Source organism: Ciconia boyciana, chromosome 1 (assembly GCF_034638445.1).
Source record: "Ciconia boyciana chromosome 1, ASM3463844v1, whole genome shotgun sequence".
NCBI lineage: Eukaryota > Metazoa > Chordata > Aves > Ciconiiformes > Ciconiidae > Ciconia > Ciconia boyciana.
Window position 1 is genome coordinate 54,286,476 of NC_132934.1, and position 17,443 is coordinate 54,303,918.

A 17,443-nucleotide genomic window follows, 5' to 3' on the forward strand; every position below is an offset into this window, starting at 1 on the left:
ATGTGGAAGATAAATACGCTTAGTACTTATACGCTTCAGTTTATCTCTAAAAGTGCCTTGGAAGGATGAAAGGATGAAAGTAAACTTTTGATAAGGACTGGGATTCCCCTGAGCTTTTCCTTACTAAGCATGATTGCTCTGTTTTACAGGTCCAAGGTCAGAAAAACTGAATGACTTGCCACAGCTGGGCAAGTAAGCTGTAGCAGGCTAAGAATGAGCAATCACTGGCATCATAGTCTAGCCTGAGTATGATGGCAATAAACAGAGGTTGTAAAGTGGTCTGATAATGTAGCAGTGGGAGACATCTGAGTGTCACAGGAGATGGAGATCTGGAGCTGTCCTTACTTAAAAAGCTGAATGTGAGGAACTGTAATTTAGGGCCAGATTATACTATTTTTCATTGAAAATTATTTTCGGTAGTGGGTACCTTCATGGTGCTTCTCTAGATAAGTTCCTGTCCCTTTGCCTATCGCAGGGTCTTGCCAGACTGCAGTGCTTCGAAGTATGTCAGAGCTGGATTTAGCTAAAGTCCTGCCTCTTGGGCGTCAACACAGCCTCTTCAATGGTCTCGAAGTTGTGTTGAAAAATATGGGACATTTGATCCATCAGTACCTACCTGAAATTCTACAGATTCTGCTCTGCATGACGGCTGTGGTATCCTGCATCCTCCAGCAAAGAGAGAAGGTATGATATACAAACATACATGTAAATTAAATTCCTTTCCCTCCTCCTCGCCTTGGCTTGCACGTGTACACCCACCTTCACTGGTTCAGGTAAAGGTAAGTTTAATGCCAGCATGGAGTGAAGCTTAGCAACTAGAAGTCTGTCAAAATAGAGGCCAGTGATATTTTTCTGAAAGTGCTACAGGGCTCAGGCAGTGCAGGCAGAGTTAATATATTTAGAAAGCTGCTTTGGACTTCATTTTTGTTTGAGTTACCTCCAACTGTCTCTTCAGCGATCTCTGTGCATTGCTACCTGCCTGCTCTGTGGACAGATAGGCATGAGGGAAGGGTAAATGATTTGTTGTAAGGACGTAACAAGATCTTATGGCTGGAAGTTGAAACTGGCCTTAAAGGTGTAGTTTCTTGGCTGCAAGGATAAAACATTTGAGCAGGGGAAGGAGAGGATTTAAAGTCCCTTGCCTGAGGACTTCAGAGCAAAACTTTTCTTTGAAGTGTTTTGTAGCAGTGCTAGACCCTAGGGGAGCTCAGCATTGTGGATGATCACAGTGATTATCCACAGTGATTGTCTCCTGCTGTGGGACACAGGGAGAACATGGCTACCAGCCATGCTTTCAGCACATTAGAAGCAAAGGCAGCTCTGTATCAGGAGTAGTCATGCTAATCCAGTGTCACAATTTGGGTCTCAGCCAGGCATTTGCAGAGCACTGCAAATGTTTTTTTTTCCTTGCTGTGTAACGGCTGTACATTCAGAAAGGGTCAGGTGAGGAAAACATTCTGTTAAAGATTGGCTGCACCTAAAGATGGGTCATGTTGGCTTACTGCTGCCCTGTGCCCAGGAGAGCAGCGCAGAGATCCCTGAACTCTAGCCAGCTGTTTGGAAGCTATGACATTGAGCCAGGCTTTTCTGTCTCTCTGAAACTAGTGCCTTTGCCAGACTTCAATCCAAATAGGAAAAGGAAAGCTCGAGTCTGGTCCAGCACAGAGCATGATCATATATTAGGTGAGAAACATGCAAACTGCACGGTCATCATCATCGCTGCGGTGTTGAAAGGAATTATGAGATGATAGACTGAGCAAGTGGTGTTAGGTAATGAATGTTTTGTCACTGTGTGCGTGTGTTATTGCCAAGACCCATCTGTGAGCATTTGAGGTTAGAACTTGTCTTGTAAACAATCCATCAAACAGAGCAAGCCCTTGCATTTAGGTGGCGTCCAAGGTCCCGTAGTTGCCTGCAGGCTGCACAGAACCTTGTGACTGTCTTCATTTACGAAGGGGATGAGCAAATTTTAGGACAGCAGCATCCCACAGTCTGACTTAAGCAATGGATTGCTTGTGCCTACATGTTTTAAACTGGGAAAGGACTTTTAAAAGTTGCTTCATTCATTGCTGGTATAGTCACATGTTGCTAGGGTTACTACAGTAATCCTGTCATCGTTGTGTAACACCCAGACTGACAGTCTGTCATTTGTCTGAACTTAATTTAGCACTTTGTTAGCCCATGAGACATTAAAAGCTCAAGGAAGAGTGTGAGAAATCTGTTTATCTTGGCTAATGATTAGAAGACATTCTTGGAGTTTGAGAGTAATTTATTGCAGGCTGATAATGCCTGGAGAGTTAAACATCAACTCTGACTGTTTTAAGCCAAGTTATTAATTTACCGTTTCCTACTGTTTCTGTTCAGTATTGAGTTTCTTTGTCCTCTGAAAGACTTGATCTCAGAGGATTGCTCTTACAGCAATTGAACAGTGGGAGACGCAAAATTATTTCGCTTACGGGTCACCATTAGCAATTGCAGCCTGGTTAGTGCTTTCTTTGGCCCTTCAAGCAGCGCATTTGCTGCCTGGAAGCTGATTGTGCACCATTAGTACACATTCAGCACAGCTTGGGAAGTCCTGGGCAACAGCATGTTTGGTTCCTTTTCCACCATCTCCTCTTTGTCTTTTTAGCTGTGATTTTGGATGCAAAGGGAGTATATCAGTATATTGCATGGTAGAGGATAGTGTCTTCAGAAGTCCATAGGCACATCAAATAAAAAAATTGTGATGTTTTTCAGTGAGGCTTCGACATCAAAGCTGCTTTGCAAAATAAGAGATACAAGTGTTTATTCTGTGTGGTGGATCATGATATGTACTGGAGACCCTGAGGAACACAAGATGTAGCTCCAGTCTCCGACAGCAGCCTTTATTGCTCTGGCATGGCTCTCTTTTTTCTGAGACGGGAGTTCAGTACCTCTGCACTGTGAAGCTACCTCATGTGTTTGTGCTGTGAGCTGCATTGCACAGTATGGAAATAATTTAGGTTACTCAAGTCAAGACTCTTCCCTGGGAGAAGAGTCAGAATGCAGCAGTGCATGAATAACTTCATGATTAGCTGTATGGCTGATTTCCTTACTAAAATGTTTTCCCCAAGAAAGGCTATGGAACATAAGTGCTATATGGGTACAGGAAGCATCCTCCTGTAACCAAATACTATACTTCCTCTACGCCATTGGAGGAGGTGATTCACATTCTTGCCTTCTCTATTCCTCCCCCTTCCCCTTGTCTGTTGATTTCTTTTCTTCCCAGTAGGTCTCATTGTGCAAAGTACAACTTTGCATTCAAGAGCTGATTTGGGTCCTTTCCGATGTAAAACAGAATAGTTTAAGTGTCAGGGCTGGAAATGTAACTGTGGTGTAGCTTTCTGCATTTTGGCCAAAAAGGGCAGATGCTACTTCAAACCTGTAAGCATGGATTTTCATGAGCTGAAGGAGTCCTGTGTAACTGACTGACTGCGGGAACAGGCACCCCTTAGAAAAATTTAGGTCAGCTGTGAGAGGTAGGTTGCTAATGTCAACAAGTTACAGGAGAAAACAGAAGAACATTGTGATAGTTCCAGCAAAAGTTGTGTCTGTGGTCAGTGTATTTAATTTCAGAGCAAGTAGTTAGTAGTTGTTCTGCAAAGGTCTTACTGAGGTTTTTTTGTTTTGTTTTTACAGGTCCAACCTAGGTTGATTAATCCACTGAAGAATTTGAGACGTCTTGGTCTCAAGCTTGTGGCAGAGTTTTTTTCTGATAATGAGACCTACAACTTTAGTGTGGAAGAGGTTGATGCAGTTTTCCATGCAGTGGTATGGCCTCAGGTAGGTATTTCTTATTCTTCCAAACAGCTTGTGTGTAACATGTACCATGCAGAGAACTCCAGCTGCACTGGAGTCCATTGTGTCAGCTATGTCCATCACAAGTTTGGATGCGGCCTCAGATTCTGGCATTCTGGTATGTCTGTGCAAGGCCAGTTTCTTGGCTTATGTCTGATTAGTCCTGGAATAATCAAGTCACAGGTTAAAGTACAAATTAATTCATCTGAATAAAATGGATGCCATTTCTTTGTTCTTTAACCACAGAAGCAGACTTCTTCCCTGGATGCTTCAGGGAAGCAAAATACTACTAGTCACTTCTAGGTGCACTTTGCTACTTTTCTGTGTGACAGGCCTGCGGCAGAAACAAATGCTGCTGCAGGAAAGGAAGGACCCAGCAGGGTGTGTCAGTGGCCTGTGTGCTCTTGTGCCTGCCTGCTGGGAGTCCCCTGTGAGCACAGCAACAAAGCACAGGGTTGTGGCCTTCATCAGAGCAATTCAGAGCACCTCTGAGTTGGGAAAATGCACTATTGTGAGGGGAAGAGAGAACACACAGTATTTAAAATGAAATTGCGCTGGCTGTGCCAGTGCACTGGGCTCTGAGATTACCAGAGAATGCCTGTACCAGCTGATGGGTTGTCTTTGCTCTAAAGGCAGTCACCTCCACCCCAAGGGTAACTGAGCAAGATGGGCTGACTCCAGCAGAGCTCTTCCACTGAGGCTTTTGAGGTATCCAGATGTCTAACTTCCTTGCAGCAGAAAAGCCTGTCAAAGAGCACCAGGAGTAACTGCTGTGGTCTATGAAACCCCAGATCTGCTTCTTTAGACATTGTGTTTGTTTATTCCTACCCTGTTTCTCTGCTCTACTGGTAACAATATGTGATGTGTAGTACGTGTATGTGGACAAACAGTAGATAAAATACTTTCAGGCAGTGCATATAGCTCTGTATTTCACTGGGCTGAGCAACAGAGAGTTGTATGTTCCTGGCTTGTCCATGGAGTCTTTTCAAGGCCAGGGTGCCACATGGGCGAAGCAGTGAACATATACTGCAGTCCCAGAGCAGTTCAAGCATGTGGTTCAGGCTTTAAGTCAGTGAAGTACTTAATGCTTTCAGGGAGCATTGTGCTTGGAAACGCTGAGTAAATCTGAACAAGATGTAAAATTATTGTTAAATGGTTAGAATTCCTGTTGTCCTTATAGATGTCAGGAAGACAGAGCTGGTTTTGGAGCTTGGATGGTAGTATGATCCAGAAGCACTCTCTAGAGGGAGTCTCTACCAGTGAACTCCGTGAAGATTTGGTTTTGGCAGAAGAATCACTAGACTTGTGTGCTTTCCTTTTTTAAGGCTATGGAACTGAGGTGTATAAAAACTCTTGGAGAGGGCAAATTGTTTTAAGTCTGTACTTGCAACTGGCGTTTGCTGCTCTTCATACCCCAGAAGTTTGCTGCAGAGGCTCAGTATTGTTAGCCTGCACGAGAGCATTCCTGCAGGATTGGATTAACGTTTTACTCTTCACTGTACATCATTCAGAAAAGCTCTGTTTTATGCAGAGCAATAATATTACCAGCCTTTGGGGGCAGGAGAAGAAGCTTTCTAAGACACTGGCTATGACGGTCGGACCTGCCTTCTTTTCTGTTATGCTCAGGTCTTGAGCCCAGAATGAGCTAGTCCAAACCTCACATGCACCATTCTGGCTATTGCCCCTGAATGCACTGGAGCCTCCCCTGCCTGTTCACCAGCGGTGCCCTGCTGACAGTCCAGCTGTGGTCAGGGTGGAAACCCAGCTGTGTGACTTGCGTGCAGTCTGTTGGGTTGCAGAGTGGCAGAGAGGAGGGAGCCAGACCTATGCACTGGACCTCTTGCCTGTGTCCAGTCATGTGAAGGAGCAGCAGCTACTGTGTAGGGCTTAGGCTGGGAAACTCTTAGGTGGGGCTGTTTTGGACACAAAACCCTGTTAGGAGATCCCATTCCTGGGGTGCGGTGCAGTGCTTGAGCCTCTCCCTGAGCAGAAAGGGTGCTTTTATAGCAGCAAGGCCATGGAGTCATAGAGCAGATGGCAAGAATGGCAGGTGCTGCAGCCAGGACATAGGAAGTGTGGGAGGAGTGAGTCTTGGGTGTCATGCTTGAGATCTCATAGGTATGTCCACAGAGGTTGCTAGGTCTCTGCAGCAAATGTGAAGCTCCATGGCGAGACAGTTTCAAGGGGAGGGCAAAAATGGTTCCTAGAATAGTGTATAAATAGGAGTAAGATGATCTAAGAGTGTTTCCACAAATATTGAGGGAGCTGGGAAAAGGTAAACTATAGATTGTAGTGAGGTCTTTGTTAGTGATGAGGGTTTTAAGTGGCTTTACCTAGTCACGTTGCATTGGTATCTGATTTTTATCTCCTTTAGGTCTGCAGATTGGCTTCAGAGAGTCAGTATTCTCCAACTTTTCTGCTCAAACTCATTCACACCTGGAGTAAGAATCCCAGGTAAGTGTTCTCCTCGCAAAGAAGCATAAGTACTTCTCCCGAGTACACAAAATTCAAGAAAAAAAGAGCACACTAACAGGTTATGAATAATGGTGTCAAATTATTCTGTTAGAATATTTTATAGAAGATAATTTTTATTTTATAGAAATATTTTATAATATTTTATATCTATTAGACTGTTATTCTTCTGATAGCAGTCCAGATGCAGCTATGAAGCTTTCCAGTTTATGCAATTACTCTCTTTTTATTGGACTGCTTTTCCCATATATGAACAACCAAGCAGATATGTAGCCCAAACCCAGCTGACGGGTGAGGAGGAGGAGGGCTGACTTCTTGGGGCTGACACAGAATATGTCTGTGTTTTGACCAGTGACTTCTTAGTCTTGGAAGGTGGGGAGTCAGTTTTACAATACATCATTTCACTCATGTTTTTGATTCCCTATTTCTATTTTATGTAAGAATGGGGGCAGGTCCCACACAGAATCTGTGACTGAAATTCCAACACTGGAAGTTGTAAGAGAGCTTTGATGCAGACAGTGTGAGAAATTCCAGCTCAGCTGTCTTGAGTGATTTTTACCTCTTCCGCAGACTCACTGCTTTTCCTTTGCTAAAGTGTCCAGTGTCTGTTTTAAGACATGTCATTTGTAGGCATGAAGAATGTATATACAGACTTCTGTAAAAAATTGTATTGGATCATTACGTTAGGAGCAAGCTAACGTGAGACTTGAACAAACATCTGTGGAGAAAGGGTTAGGTTTAGATTATGCTATCTTGAAGCAAGAAAAGGGACTTGACCTCTCAACCTCCATTCATTCTATTTTTCATTACACTGTCATTCTGTGATTTTTTTGCACTTTTTCCCTGTTTGAAGTACAAGAATTCAAGATGTCATTATCTTTTTGTGTGACTTTTTGCACAAAAGAATTATGACGTTCTAAACTTACATTTTCAGCCTACCTTTTTTATAATCTTTCTCTCAGGTACTTCCCCTTGCTGGCCAAGCAGCAGCCAGAACACCCAGAGTGTGATATACTGTCAAATGTGTTTGCTGTCCTGTCAGCCAAGAATCTGTCTGAGGCCACATCCAGTCTTGTGATGGACATAGCTGATAGCCTTCTCAACACCCCAGATTTTGAACCCACGGAGCAGGTTTCCAGTTTGAGCGTGACTGACTGTGTTGTCATGGTCACTGGAGATGTGACAGAAGGTATGCCTGCGTAAGAGTCGTGAGAGGCCCATTGGGTGGTTTGGATGGAGGTGTTAGATTATGTTGAGGTTGTCTTTGTGCTGGCTGAGAATACTGGGGAAGGAGACCTCCCAGTGGAGATGGAAAAGTCAATGTACAAATTTGTGTTGGCATGCTCAAGGACTGTAAAGTCCTGCTTGTCTCATGACTGGTGAGATCCACGTTTGAGTGTCAGGGTCCTGAGCATGGAGAAATTCCTTATGAAGGGGAAGAATGTTTGTGTTGTCAACCTGCTTTGTGCGTGAAGCTTTGAATGATAGGATAACTTCAAGAACTGCATTGCTGACTTGACTCTGAGCCTAACATCAAGTTTTATACAAAAGCCCACTCCCCACATGCACATGGTCATGTGTTGCTGAGGTTTATTCTCTGCTCTCTGACAAGAAAGACCTGCCCTTGATTCCTTCTGAGTGGTAATAGACAGGAAGGGTGTGGTGTGCTGTGTTTGATGCTGTGGAGCGATCACCACCTGTAACACTGAAAGGCAGTGGAAAGGAGAGCACTTATCGTGGTGCCTGTGTTATGGCAGCTTTGATTTGCACAAGAGGTCAGTGGTAGAATAAAGAAAACTGCATCTATAAATGCTCCAGCCATTTTAGGAGACAGTTACTACCTTTGAGGAACCTCCTTGGTACCTTTTGATAAGCCCATACTTACTGGGACTGTTACTGAAATCTGTGAGGAGAACTTTTATTCTCTATGTGTGCTTTCTTTGGTCCCAGCTCAGACACGTTAGACTTGGTTTCAGCAAGTGCTGGTGCATGTTCCCAGCAGCCAGCTGCCCTACACGTTCATAGCTCCCATTGATTTTTTTTTTTTTCCTTCCACTTATGAAACCTCCTTTGTCTGCGTCTCCCCCTTTGTTTGTGTAGGGTTGGATCTCCCTTCTGTTGATTGCAGCAGAGTTGGGTGTTGCTAACTATTGTATCCCTTACAGAGACCCTCAGCCTAGGTTGCCGCTTGGTTCTCCCTCATGTTCCTGCCATACTTCAGTACTTCAGCAAAACAATGTTAAATGTGGAGAAGGTGAAAAAGAAGAAGTACAGAGCTCAAGTCAGCAAAGAGCTGAGTATACTTTCCAGGTAAGTGATTCTTTAGAGCTCAAAACAGCTAAAAAGTTAGAAGGAGGGAGGAAGAAAGAGGCTTTTCATAATAGGTTGCAAATTAAAAAACATTACATCTCACTGACCTTGCAAGTTGCTGGTGACTGAGGGGAAAAGTTTTCAGAAATTGATTCTAGCTGTTTCTATTGCTGGTACTCAAAACCAATGCCTCTTGGGGGTAGGAAAAGGTACAGAAATGCCTGCAGTTGTGAGGAACTGAATATGTGGCCTGATACCATGATTTTGGTGGGTACGCTCTATTAGCCTGGCTACAGATGGATGGGCTGACAAAGCCCTGTGATATGGCACTAGTGCTGACTGAGTTCTTCTTTACTCTATACTGGTGATTGGTTTGGTATAAAATAGTAAATTACCTTGTCTCATTGTGCAGAATCAGCAAATTTATACAAGAAAAGAGTCAGAATTCAGTGCTTGTGAGCCTCCTCCTCCCTTTCCTTTATCAGAGTAACATGGAGCAGGTAAGTAGAAATTACTTGCCCCCACCCCACCCCAAACATATATTTTTGTTTTAATAAAGTAGATTTGTTTAAGATGCAGTTAAAAATCTTAGTGATTGCATGCTTTATTTCTCATTATTATCCTGAAATCATGTCTTCATGTGTTTGTAGTCTGCTCAGCATGCTGTGCTGTTGCGTGTTGATACGTACAAGTCACTGGATGCTTTGCAGGGATGCCAGTGCCCAGGCTGACTCTGTTCCCCCTTTTCACGGGGAAGGGCTGCAGAAGTGCTTAATGCAATCTTTACTTTCTTTGCCACTGTAGTCAATCCACCAAATTCCTTGCAGTGTTTGAAATAAATGCTCTTCTTCACTGTGGATTTTATGCACCCCAAATCTGAAGTCACAGCATCTGGACAGCAATATGAATACATATGGCTGAGTATGTAGTACATGCTGTGTAATGTGCAGTGCTACATTGGTCTGTTGCAGGATGAAAGGCAAACGTTATACAGTACTATTAATATGCTCCCATATCTCCTGCTTCCATTCTGTTCTCCTTCCACTCTTAAGGAATTTATCTATGGGTACAAAAGTGTATCTCAGATCTGAAACTTCCCTAAAATCCTAAATTCCTCAGGCACGCAAAGCATATGGGCTGCAGTTGAAGGAAGCAGAGCTCCATGGCTTAGGCTTTTGTAAACTGTTAAATAAATGAAGCACTGAGGATATTGGTAGACTACTTTGTCTGGGTTTCCCTCACTGCCAAACCTTGTTTTCAGCCATATAGTCCCATCTACAATGAATGAATCTATTGATTATTCAGCTTGATTGCCTGAATCCTTGTGGGTCTTGTTTTTCTTAAAAGATCCGCAGTTGCTCAATGAGAGATTTTAGGTTTGCAGAAAGAACTCCTAGGCAGCAAGCTGTAGCTTCTGCTTTGCAAGTGGTCATTTAATTGTTCACAGAGGGTTCTTGGCTTTTAAATCTGTGAATCATTAGTGGACCATATATGATTTCCATGCAGGAAGATCATACAAGTATACGGTGCTGTTAATGTTCGTTTCACAGGTTAAAGAAAGACTTCTTTTTAAAGCTCTATTAGTTCTCCTGACCTTTGATTCATTTGAGGAAAGACACAAAAAAGAAGTCTTCATCGTGATGGCACTCTTCTCTGACACTGTGCTTGTGTCTAATTGAAAGGTTTGCAAGTGCTTCTGAGAGATTTGATGATTGCATTGAGTGTGTCCTCCTAATTCTTTGTTCTCATTCAGTATCTGTGATCTGAATAAAATACAGCAAAGTGGTTAAGTTCACTCTGTGTCTTGAAATATTTCACAAGGAAATGAAATAATCTCGTGAGATTTCAGTATTTATTGACAGTTATCTGTCTCTTTCAGGGTACAGAGATTGACATTCTGGAGACAGTGCAGAACTTGCTGAGGCATTGCTCAAACCCTACAAGCTTTCTCAAACCACTGGCAAAGCTTTTTTCTGTAATCCAGAACAAACTGTCTCGACATAAGTTGTGCTTGGTATTTCAGGTATTGCATTTTTACATGTCTTTCTGTGCTTTTTTTACTTCTTCTAAGAGACCAAGAACAAAATAAATAGCAGTATTTATCTTTGTTGTCTGTGAGCTTAAAACCCTTTTTAATCTACATCATCTATTAAGTGAAAGTAACAGAATTGTGTATGATAGAACTTAATGAGCTGCATGAAGATTTGTAAAAGTTTTGGCTTACAGCCTGGTTGATGTAAGCATCACCAGGGTTCTTTTGTGTAAGAGAAGCCAAATAAAGCACAGTTCATCCGTAACAAATCCTGTATCTTTATGAAATAAGAACGGATTTCAGCATCCTGAAGATGATTTTTATTTGTTTTCTTTGCTCACAGATTTATAGCAGTCAGGCTGTTTTGTACTTCTTTGAAGTGACTTACATAACGTTTTTTTCAGCAGGAAAACCCAGGAAACACTCAGTGTAGATATTTAGAAACTTAGGAATTTAAAACACACATCTTCCTACTTATGGAAGAATGGCTTTTATTAAGCTTCTAACAGGAGAAAGATTGATGCTGTTGCTTTCTTTATTTTATTGTCTCAAGTGGTGAAGTCTTGAGTTCTCCAAGTTTTTAACAACTGTAACAGTTAAACTGTTTTCTTTTATGTTTCTTTTTAGACTTTATCTGATTTGGACACTGAATTGAAGTATATTACTGATGTTGTTAAGGTACGCACAGTTTCTTTGCTCGCCTTTTTCCCCAACATTGTATTGTCATCTGGCCTTTTTTGTGAACAACTTTCTGCTTTGTCTTAGCTGAATGCCTTTGATCAACGACATCTCGATGATATTGACTTCGATGTACGTCTGTCAGCATTCCAGTCAATCACAGCTCACATCAAGGAGATGCAAGCAGTGGATATCGACTTCCTCATCCCCGTTATGCACAACTGCTTCTATACCATCCAGGTTGGCTGAATGTTCCTTCTCTTGCTTTGTGCACCATGTGTCTGTGATGAATCTAACTTCCAAATTATTTTCATTGGCTGTTTTTTGACACTGCAAAACATTCAGAGAGAATATTTGAGCCTTCTTCCAAACACCTGTTTTTAAGTTTTGTTCACTTGTCTTTTCATCTGTGTGTCCTGAAGGGCAAATACAGTGCAGCAGGAAGGCTCACCCAAGCGCAGTGCACCTTTCTGCCAGTGAGCCCTGGAACTGTTTGGTCTAGTTGTGCTGTATAAAAGGCATATTACAGTCTTGAAAGGATGCTTTTCTTTTTGTTGCAGCATGTTCTGGTTGTATGGGCCTGCTGGTAAATTTAAAAGGATTTTTCCTGATTGGAAGGGTGGGCATTAATTCAGGACTAGAACTTCTACAGGAAGGGTCTCAAGAGTTACTGGGTCTCTACAGGCCTTGTTATGTTGTGTCCAGTGGTACTGTTCAGTCCAGTCTTTTGGGGGGAAAAAGGTGTCATATCCAGACTCATGTAGTACAATTTCTTCATCCACTCAGCTAGGGGATATGGCTCTTAGTGACAACGCAAGCCTTTGCTTGACCAGTTTTATTCGCCGACTGGCAGAAATCGACCACACAGAAGATGACTACAAGGAGCTAATCCAGCACACTCTCCTGGAGTCTGTGAGAAGGGGGCTGAAGAGTAAGACTGAGGTAAGGCAGTGCTATCTGATTACATATCTCCAGCTGTCTTCAGGACACCAGGGTATATGAGGCATTTTATGGATGAGTTCTCTGAGTCCCTTGCTGGGATAAGAAGTGGAGGTACCCACTGTAAACTTACCCTTCATTTGAAATCTTACAAAAATCTAAAAAGTTATAGAACTCAGCTGTCTCATGTTTCTTTGCCATTGTTCAGTTTTTCTTAGTTGTAGCTCATTCTTTGGAGGGGAGACTAATTTATGTGCAGTCCAAAACATAGGTGTATTTGCTGTTACTAAAGAATAGGACTTATTGGCCTGAAACACTTGTAAATGACAGCACTGCTGTTCTGAGGAGTGTGTAGCAACCTCTCTGAGGGGTACTTAATGTTCACTGCTTGCTGTTTGTAGAGCATCCAGCAGGACTACACATCATTGCTTTCCTGCCTCATTCAAACGTTCCCAGCAAATCCCGAATTCCGGGATTTGGTCCAGTTAACCAACCGCCATGATCCCGACATGGACTTCTTTGAGAACATGAAACACATGCAGGTAAAGGGCGACAGGCACTGCCTAGTGCCTCTCTCCCCCGGCCAAAGCAAAAGCATTTTACTGTGGGGTAATTTTTTCCAAAGCATCTGTGCGCTGTCTTTACAGAGAAATTGAACCTGTGTCATTAGGTATTATTTAAAAAAAAAAAAAAAGGGGACGTGGTTTTTACCTCTTCCTAATTTAGCTAAAAGAATTGCTTTCATTTTAAGTGATTGTTCATGATCTTGAGCAGGCAACTCCACATTACAGCCTGTGTGTGACCCAGCCCGCAGTCAGCAACAGTGTCCTGAGGATCCCACTGACGTAGGCAGGGAACAGGTCTTTTTGTTTTCAATAGCCTGTTCCCTGCTACTCTCTGTATGGAGGCTGTGCAGCCCCTTTTCATTCACAGGCCTTTGTAATATAAATGTTGCACAAAGCCTGGTGTCCTGGTTTTTCTTGCAGTATGAAAATACAGCGTTTCTCCTGCTTTCAGAGATGCAGAGAGAGCCTTTGCTACATTTGTAGTTATATGTAGTCTAAATTTTTTCCTTGTAATTTTATTAGGCCTTCTCATCATATATCAGTTGCCTCCCTTGTCTGATATCTGAAGATGGCACAGTCTTACAATTGTGGATTCACAGTGAAATATTCCATTGAGTTGGAATATTTATTGAGGCAGAAAGCTAGTGAAAGCCCAGAGACTGAAGGAAAAGGGCATGGCCTGTCCTTGGGAAATGACTGTAATATGTTTATGTCATTACTTAAAATTGAGGCATTTTCAGAACTGCTGAATGTATGTTCTCCCTCATGCTAGCTGTGACTCAAGGGCCACCTCATTCACTGTCTCTCATGTTTGGCTCAGATCCACAGGAGGGCACGAGCTCTGAGGAAACTGGCTAAGCAGCTCACTGAAAAAAAGCTTGTGCTGTCTTCCAAATCCCTGCAGAACTACATCATGCCTTATGCTACTACTGCCATTTTTAATGAAAAAATGCTTAAGGTAGGCTTTTAAATTGAATGCATCCATTTTGAATATTTTTACCTTTATTGTATACTATTCTCCTTAAAAGACTAACTACTTCAAAAGACTGATAGGTTTGTGGAGTGACTGCTCCCCTTTCAGACAAGAGCACTGTGTTTCTTTTGGTGGCAGAAAGAGGGTTTGGAAGGTGCAGATGCAGTCTGGGCCCAATCCTATATCTGCTAAACCTGTCCTGTTTGTCAAAGATGGATATCTCAACTGTTTGGGGTTTGGTTTTTTTGTTTTGGGTTAGTTTATTATTTTTTTCTACTTGGGGTTATATTTGCTTGCATTTTTTGTAATCAGGTTGTTATTTTTTTCCCCTCTGCCTCCAAACTGCTCTCTTCCTGTTCAGTTGTGAGGTTAGTCACTCTTTGGCAGCAGAATGTGTGTGGTGGGGAGCATAGGCTGTTCCTAGTAATTGAGGTGGGAATAAATACTCTTTTCTCTGGAGTTACGGGGGAACTGCAGGAATCAGCTGAAAACCACTGAAATCATTAGTAGCTTTGTAATTAAAGTTTAAAGGGTGACATTTTTGTTTGAAGGGTGACATAACACTGAATACCAAGCATCCCCACTAGACAGACATTACTTCTTCTGGCTCCTGTTGCTTTGAGTAAAGAATGCTTTAGACACATGTTCAACATGAATGCTAACAGAAACTGAATTTCTATCTTTTGGGCAGCATGAAAATATGGTAACAGCCTCAGTTGAAGTTGTTGGAGCTGTCTGCCGACATCTCTCATGGTCAGCGTACTTGTACCACTTAAAGCATTTCATCCATGTCCTGCAAACAGGACAGATCAGTCCAAAGCTGGGAGTCAGGTAGGTACTGTGAGCGATGTTGCTCTAGGTTTCTCCAAAGACTGCTAAGGCAAAATTCAGTGTCTTAAGGAGCATCACATGGATTTTAGCCTCTTCCCTGGGATGAGAGATTGACCACTTTGAGGTGGGCTTATGCACGTGAAAGTAGGCATGGCCTTGCAGTTCGATGTGACTGAGCTATGAAGGATGAACAGGTCGTTGCTTTCTCATGCTGTGTCTCACTAAGTGCATGGTGGCATTAGCAGCTTCTGCTCCTGTCAGGCTGTCCTTGGTCCTGGGGCACCTCCATTGCTCCAGTACCACTGCCTGTTAGGTTTCACAGTGAGCTAGGTCACTAAATGTATCTAGCTGAAAAACAACCAGTTTTAATTTCCTGGGTTGTTATTTCAGGATAAACCTCCTTAAGCTGCACTGTCACTGAGTCTCAATTTTTTTAAAAAGCTCTTTTAAGGTTTTCTGTTGTGTTGGGCTATGCAGCTTCTCCTTTTTGGGTGGAGAGCTGACCTCTCTTTGTGTTTTCCTTCCGCAGCTTGTTAGAGACAGTGCTGGAAGCCTTTCACTTTGACCACAAAACACTTGAAAAGCAGCTTGTGACCATTGAGAACCAAGGTGAGCTTTTTGCTCCTGATTGTAAAAACTCTACCTCTAATTGCTCAAAGTGCAGCTAATCAAATTTTGTAGTTTACTCTTGTGGTTAGCCTCTCCCAGCTTTTTAAAATGTGCATATTGGAAAGCTAATTTTGACTTACCTCCTTGCAGCAGTGCAGACTGTCCTCTTGTGTGTTGACACAGTGAGGAGAGGTGAAGGGGAACCATCTCCACATTACCTCTCCATCCCAGGCTTCCATAAGCCAAAACAGCCCAGGATGGGTTTATGCAAATCTGGGGGGTTCTCCAAGGTCTGCACCCACCCATGTGGCTGCTGCCACATCTGAGTTTTTTGTCCTTGATGTTGGCTGCTCTCATTGTTACCCACAGCCTAATGAGGGTGCTGTATGTCCTGGAGTTGCTTACCCCGCTATTTCATGGGAAGAAGAGATATCTTTGGCTTCTTCACCATTGTGGTTATCTATGTTGTAGCCTTTGGGATATTCTGAGGAAGGAGGAGGATATCTCACAGCTGTGCTTTCAGTACCTCTTGCCTTGTGAAATTCTCAAATGTAAGTGAATGGCAGTTCTCTAAGCTTAGTTTCAGCACATTGACCTTTGCTAAGCTGTCTATGGAGTTCAGCTGAAGAGCAACCTAGTCTTTGCTTTAAGCCTAGCCCTGAGGGGTGATTATCAGAAACTGGCATGCCAGAGCTTCTCTACCCAGTAAAACAACTCTGATGCTTAGTGATTGTTTGCTGTTGCTGATGATAGGTAGGAGCTTTGTCCAGAACAAAGCCATCACAAGAGTCTCTTCTAAGGGCTCTATTTTTGTGACCTCCTATATTTACCTGTGCTTTTGGCAATTACTTGACAGAAGCTGCTGCAATGGACCTTGAGCCAGTGTTGGAGGCTGAAGAAGCCATGGAGCTGGAGCAGAGTGAAGGAGAAGAGGAGGTAGTTGAGAACAACAAAGAGGAGAATCGTACTGAGGAGCCTGCAGAACCTGAGCATGCAGCTGAGACATCTGAAGATGCTGAGCAAGTGACTAAACCCGTTTCTTTCCTACCCCGAAATAAAGAGGAACTGGAATGTCTGATCAAACACATTCAAGATACAGTTACAGTCAGCATCTTGCCTAAACTGCACAGGTGTATTGTTGCAAAGGTAAGGAGTTGGCTTTGGAAAGGTGGCTTGCAGGCCTGTGCTGCTACTGTAAGAGTTGGGGTGCTACTTCAAAGAGCCCAGTGGAAATGCAGCACATAAAAAAAAAAAAAAAAAAAAAAAGGTGCAACTGGAGAGAGTCCACCTGAAAGCACAAAAGAGGGTACATCCCCCTTTAGTGTGTCATCCAGATTACTGACAGACCCTCTGGTCACTGTGGGTGTGGTGTCTTCACTTCCCTGCTGAGAACTGGCTTGAACCACACAAGTGAAACGATTCACTTTGTGCAGCCTGTTGAAAAGTTCTCAGCTACTTGCTAGCACCCAACTTAGCTTCTGTATTGAAAACACAAGGATTCATCTCATGTGTCCTTTAGCTGTCTGGGTTTTTCCTGTAGTCAGCGGAGGACAGCAGCTTGCTTTGTTGGCCTCTTCTCAGGGTTTGTTGAGAAAAAGTAGGATGTGTTTAAAACTGTTCATTATATTTAGGTATATTAAAGTGCATTGTGTCTTGCTCTGTCTTTAAAAGGTTAAAAGAGACGAGGAACACAAGCTTGTGAAATCCAATGTTGTGAATGATGACGAAGTAGTTCGTGTTCCGTTAGCTTTTGCAATAGTCAGGATGATGCAGTGTCTTCCCCAAGAAGTGATGGAAGCCAACCTGCCAAGGTAATCCTGCCTGAGCTCCTTAAATGCTGTTCATTGTGCTGGGAATGAGTGCAGGCACCTTTCTTAAGCTGTGGTTATGTACAAGGCTAAATCCAAGTGGGCCATCCTAACAGTCCTTAAATACTTCTTTTGGAAATGCGTTTTCCTAGTGACATTCCTCTCTGTCAGCATTTGACTTCTCTAAAGCTAAGTTTGAAAGGAACTTGGTAAATCCTTAAATAAGAGCAGAGCTGTGAAGCAAGGTGCAGAGGTAGAGGTGGCAGAGCTGGGGAAAGAATAGTGTACAGAAAGACAGGACAGTCTGTAAAATGTCTTGAAGGACAGTAGGTGTGTGTATGACTATAAAGCCTTTCTGTGACGCTGGCTTTGAGTATAGCTCTGGTTGTAAAACAGCCCTGAAAAGCAG

At 42.8% G+C, this 17,443-nt stretch overlaps 1 protein-coding gene across 2 annotated transcripts in view; it reads left to right on the forward strand.

Moving 5' to 3' along the window:
* Positions 1-17,443, forward strand: part of UTP20 (UTP20 small subunit processome component) — a 69,665-nt gene that overhangs the window by 33,284 nt on the left and 18,938 nt on the right. For both annotated transcript variants that reach the window (XM_072866427.1, XM_072866435.1), the window contains 16 exons: positions 476-684; positions 3,658-3,801; positions 6,191-6,270; positions 7,251-7,477; positions 8,454-8,598; positions 9,011-9,098; positions 10,478-10,621; positions 11,258-11,308; positions 11,396-11,548; positions 12,095-12,250; positions 12,649-12,789; positions 13,634-13,771; positions 14,478-14,617; positions 15,147-15,226; positions 16,083-16,372; positions 16,898-17,037. In XM_072866427.1, the coding sequence (XP_072722528.1) occupies positions 476-684; positions 3,658-3,801; positions 6,191-6,270; positions 7,251-7,477; positions 8,454-8,598; positions 9,011-9,098; positions 10,478-10,621; positions 11,258-11,308; positions 11,396-11,548; positions 12,095-12,250; positions 12,649-12,789; positions 13,634-13,771; positions 14,478-14,617; positions 15,147-15,226; positions 16,083-16,372; positions 16,898-17,037 (2,326 nt within the window). The remainder of the gene's footprint in view (positions 1-475; positions 685-3,657; positions 3,802-6,190; positions 6,271-7,250; positions 7,478-8,453; positions 8,599-9,010; positions 9,099-10,477; positions 10,622-11,257; positions 11,309-11,395; positions 11,549-12,094; positions 12,251-12,648; positions 12,790-13,633; positions 13,772-14,477; positions 14,618-15,146; positions 15,227-16,082; positions 16,373-16,897; positions 17,038-17,443) is intronic.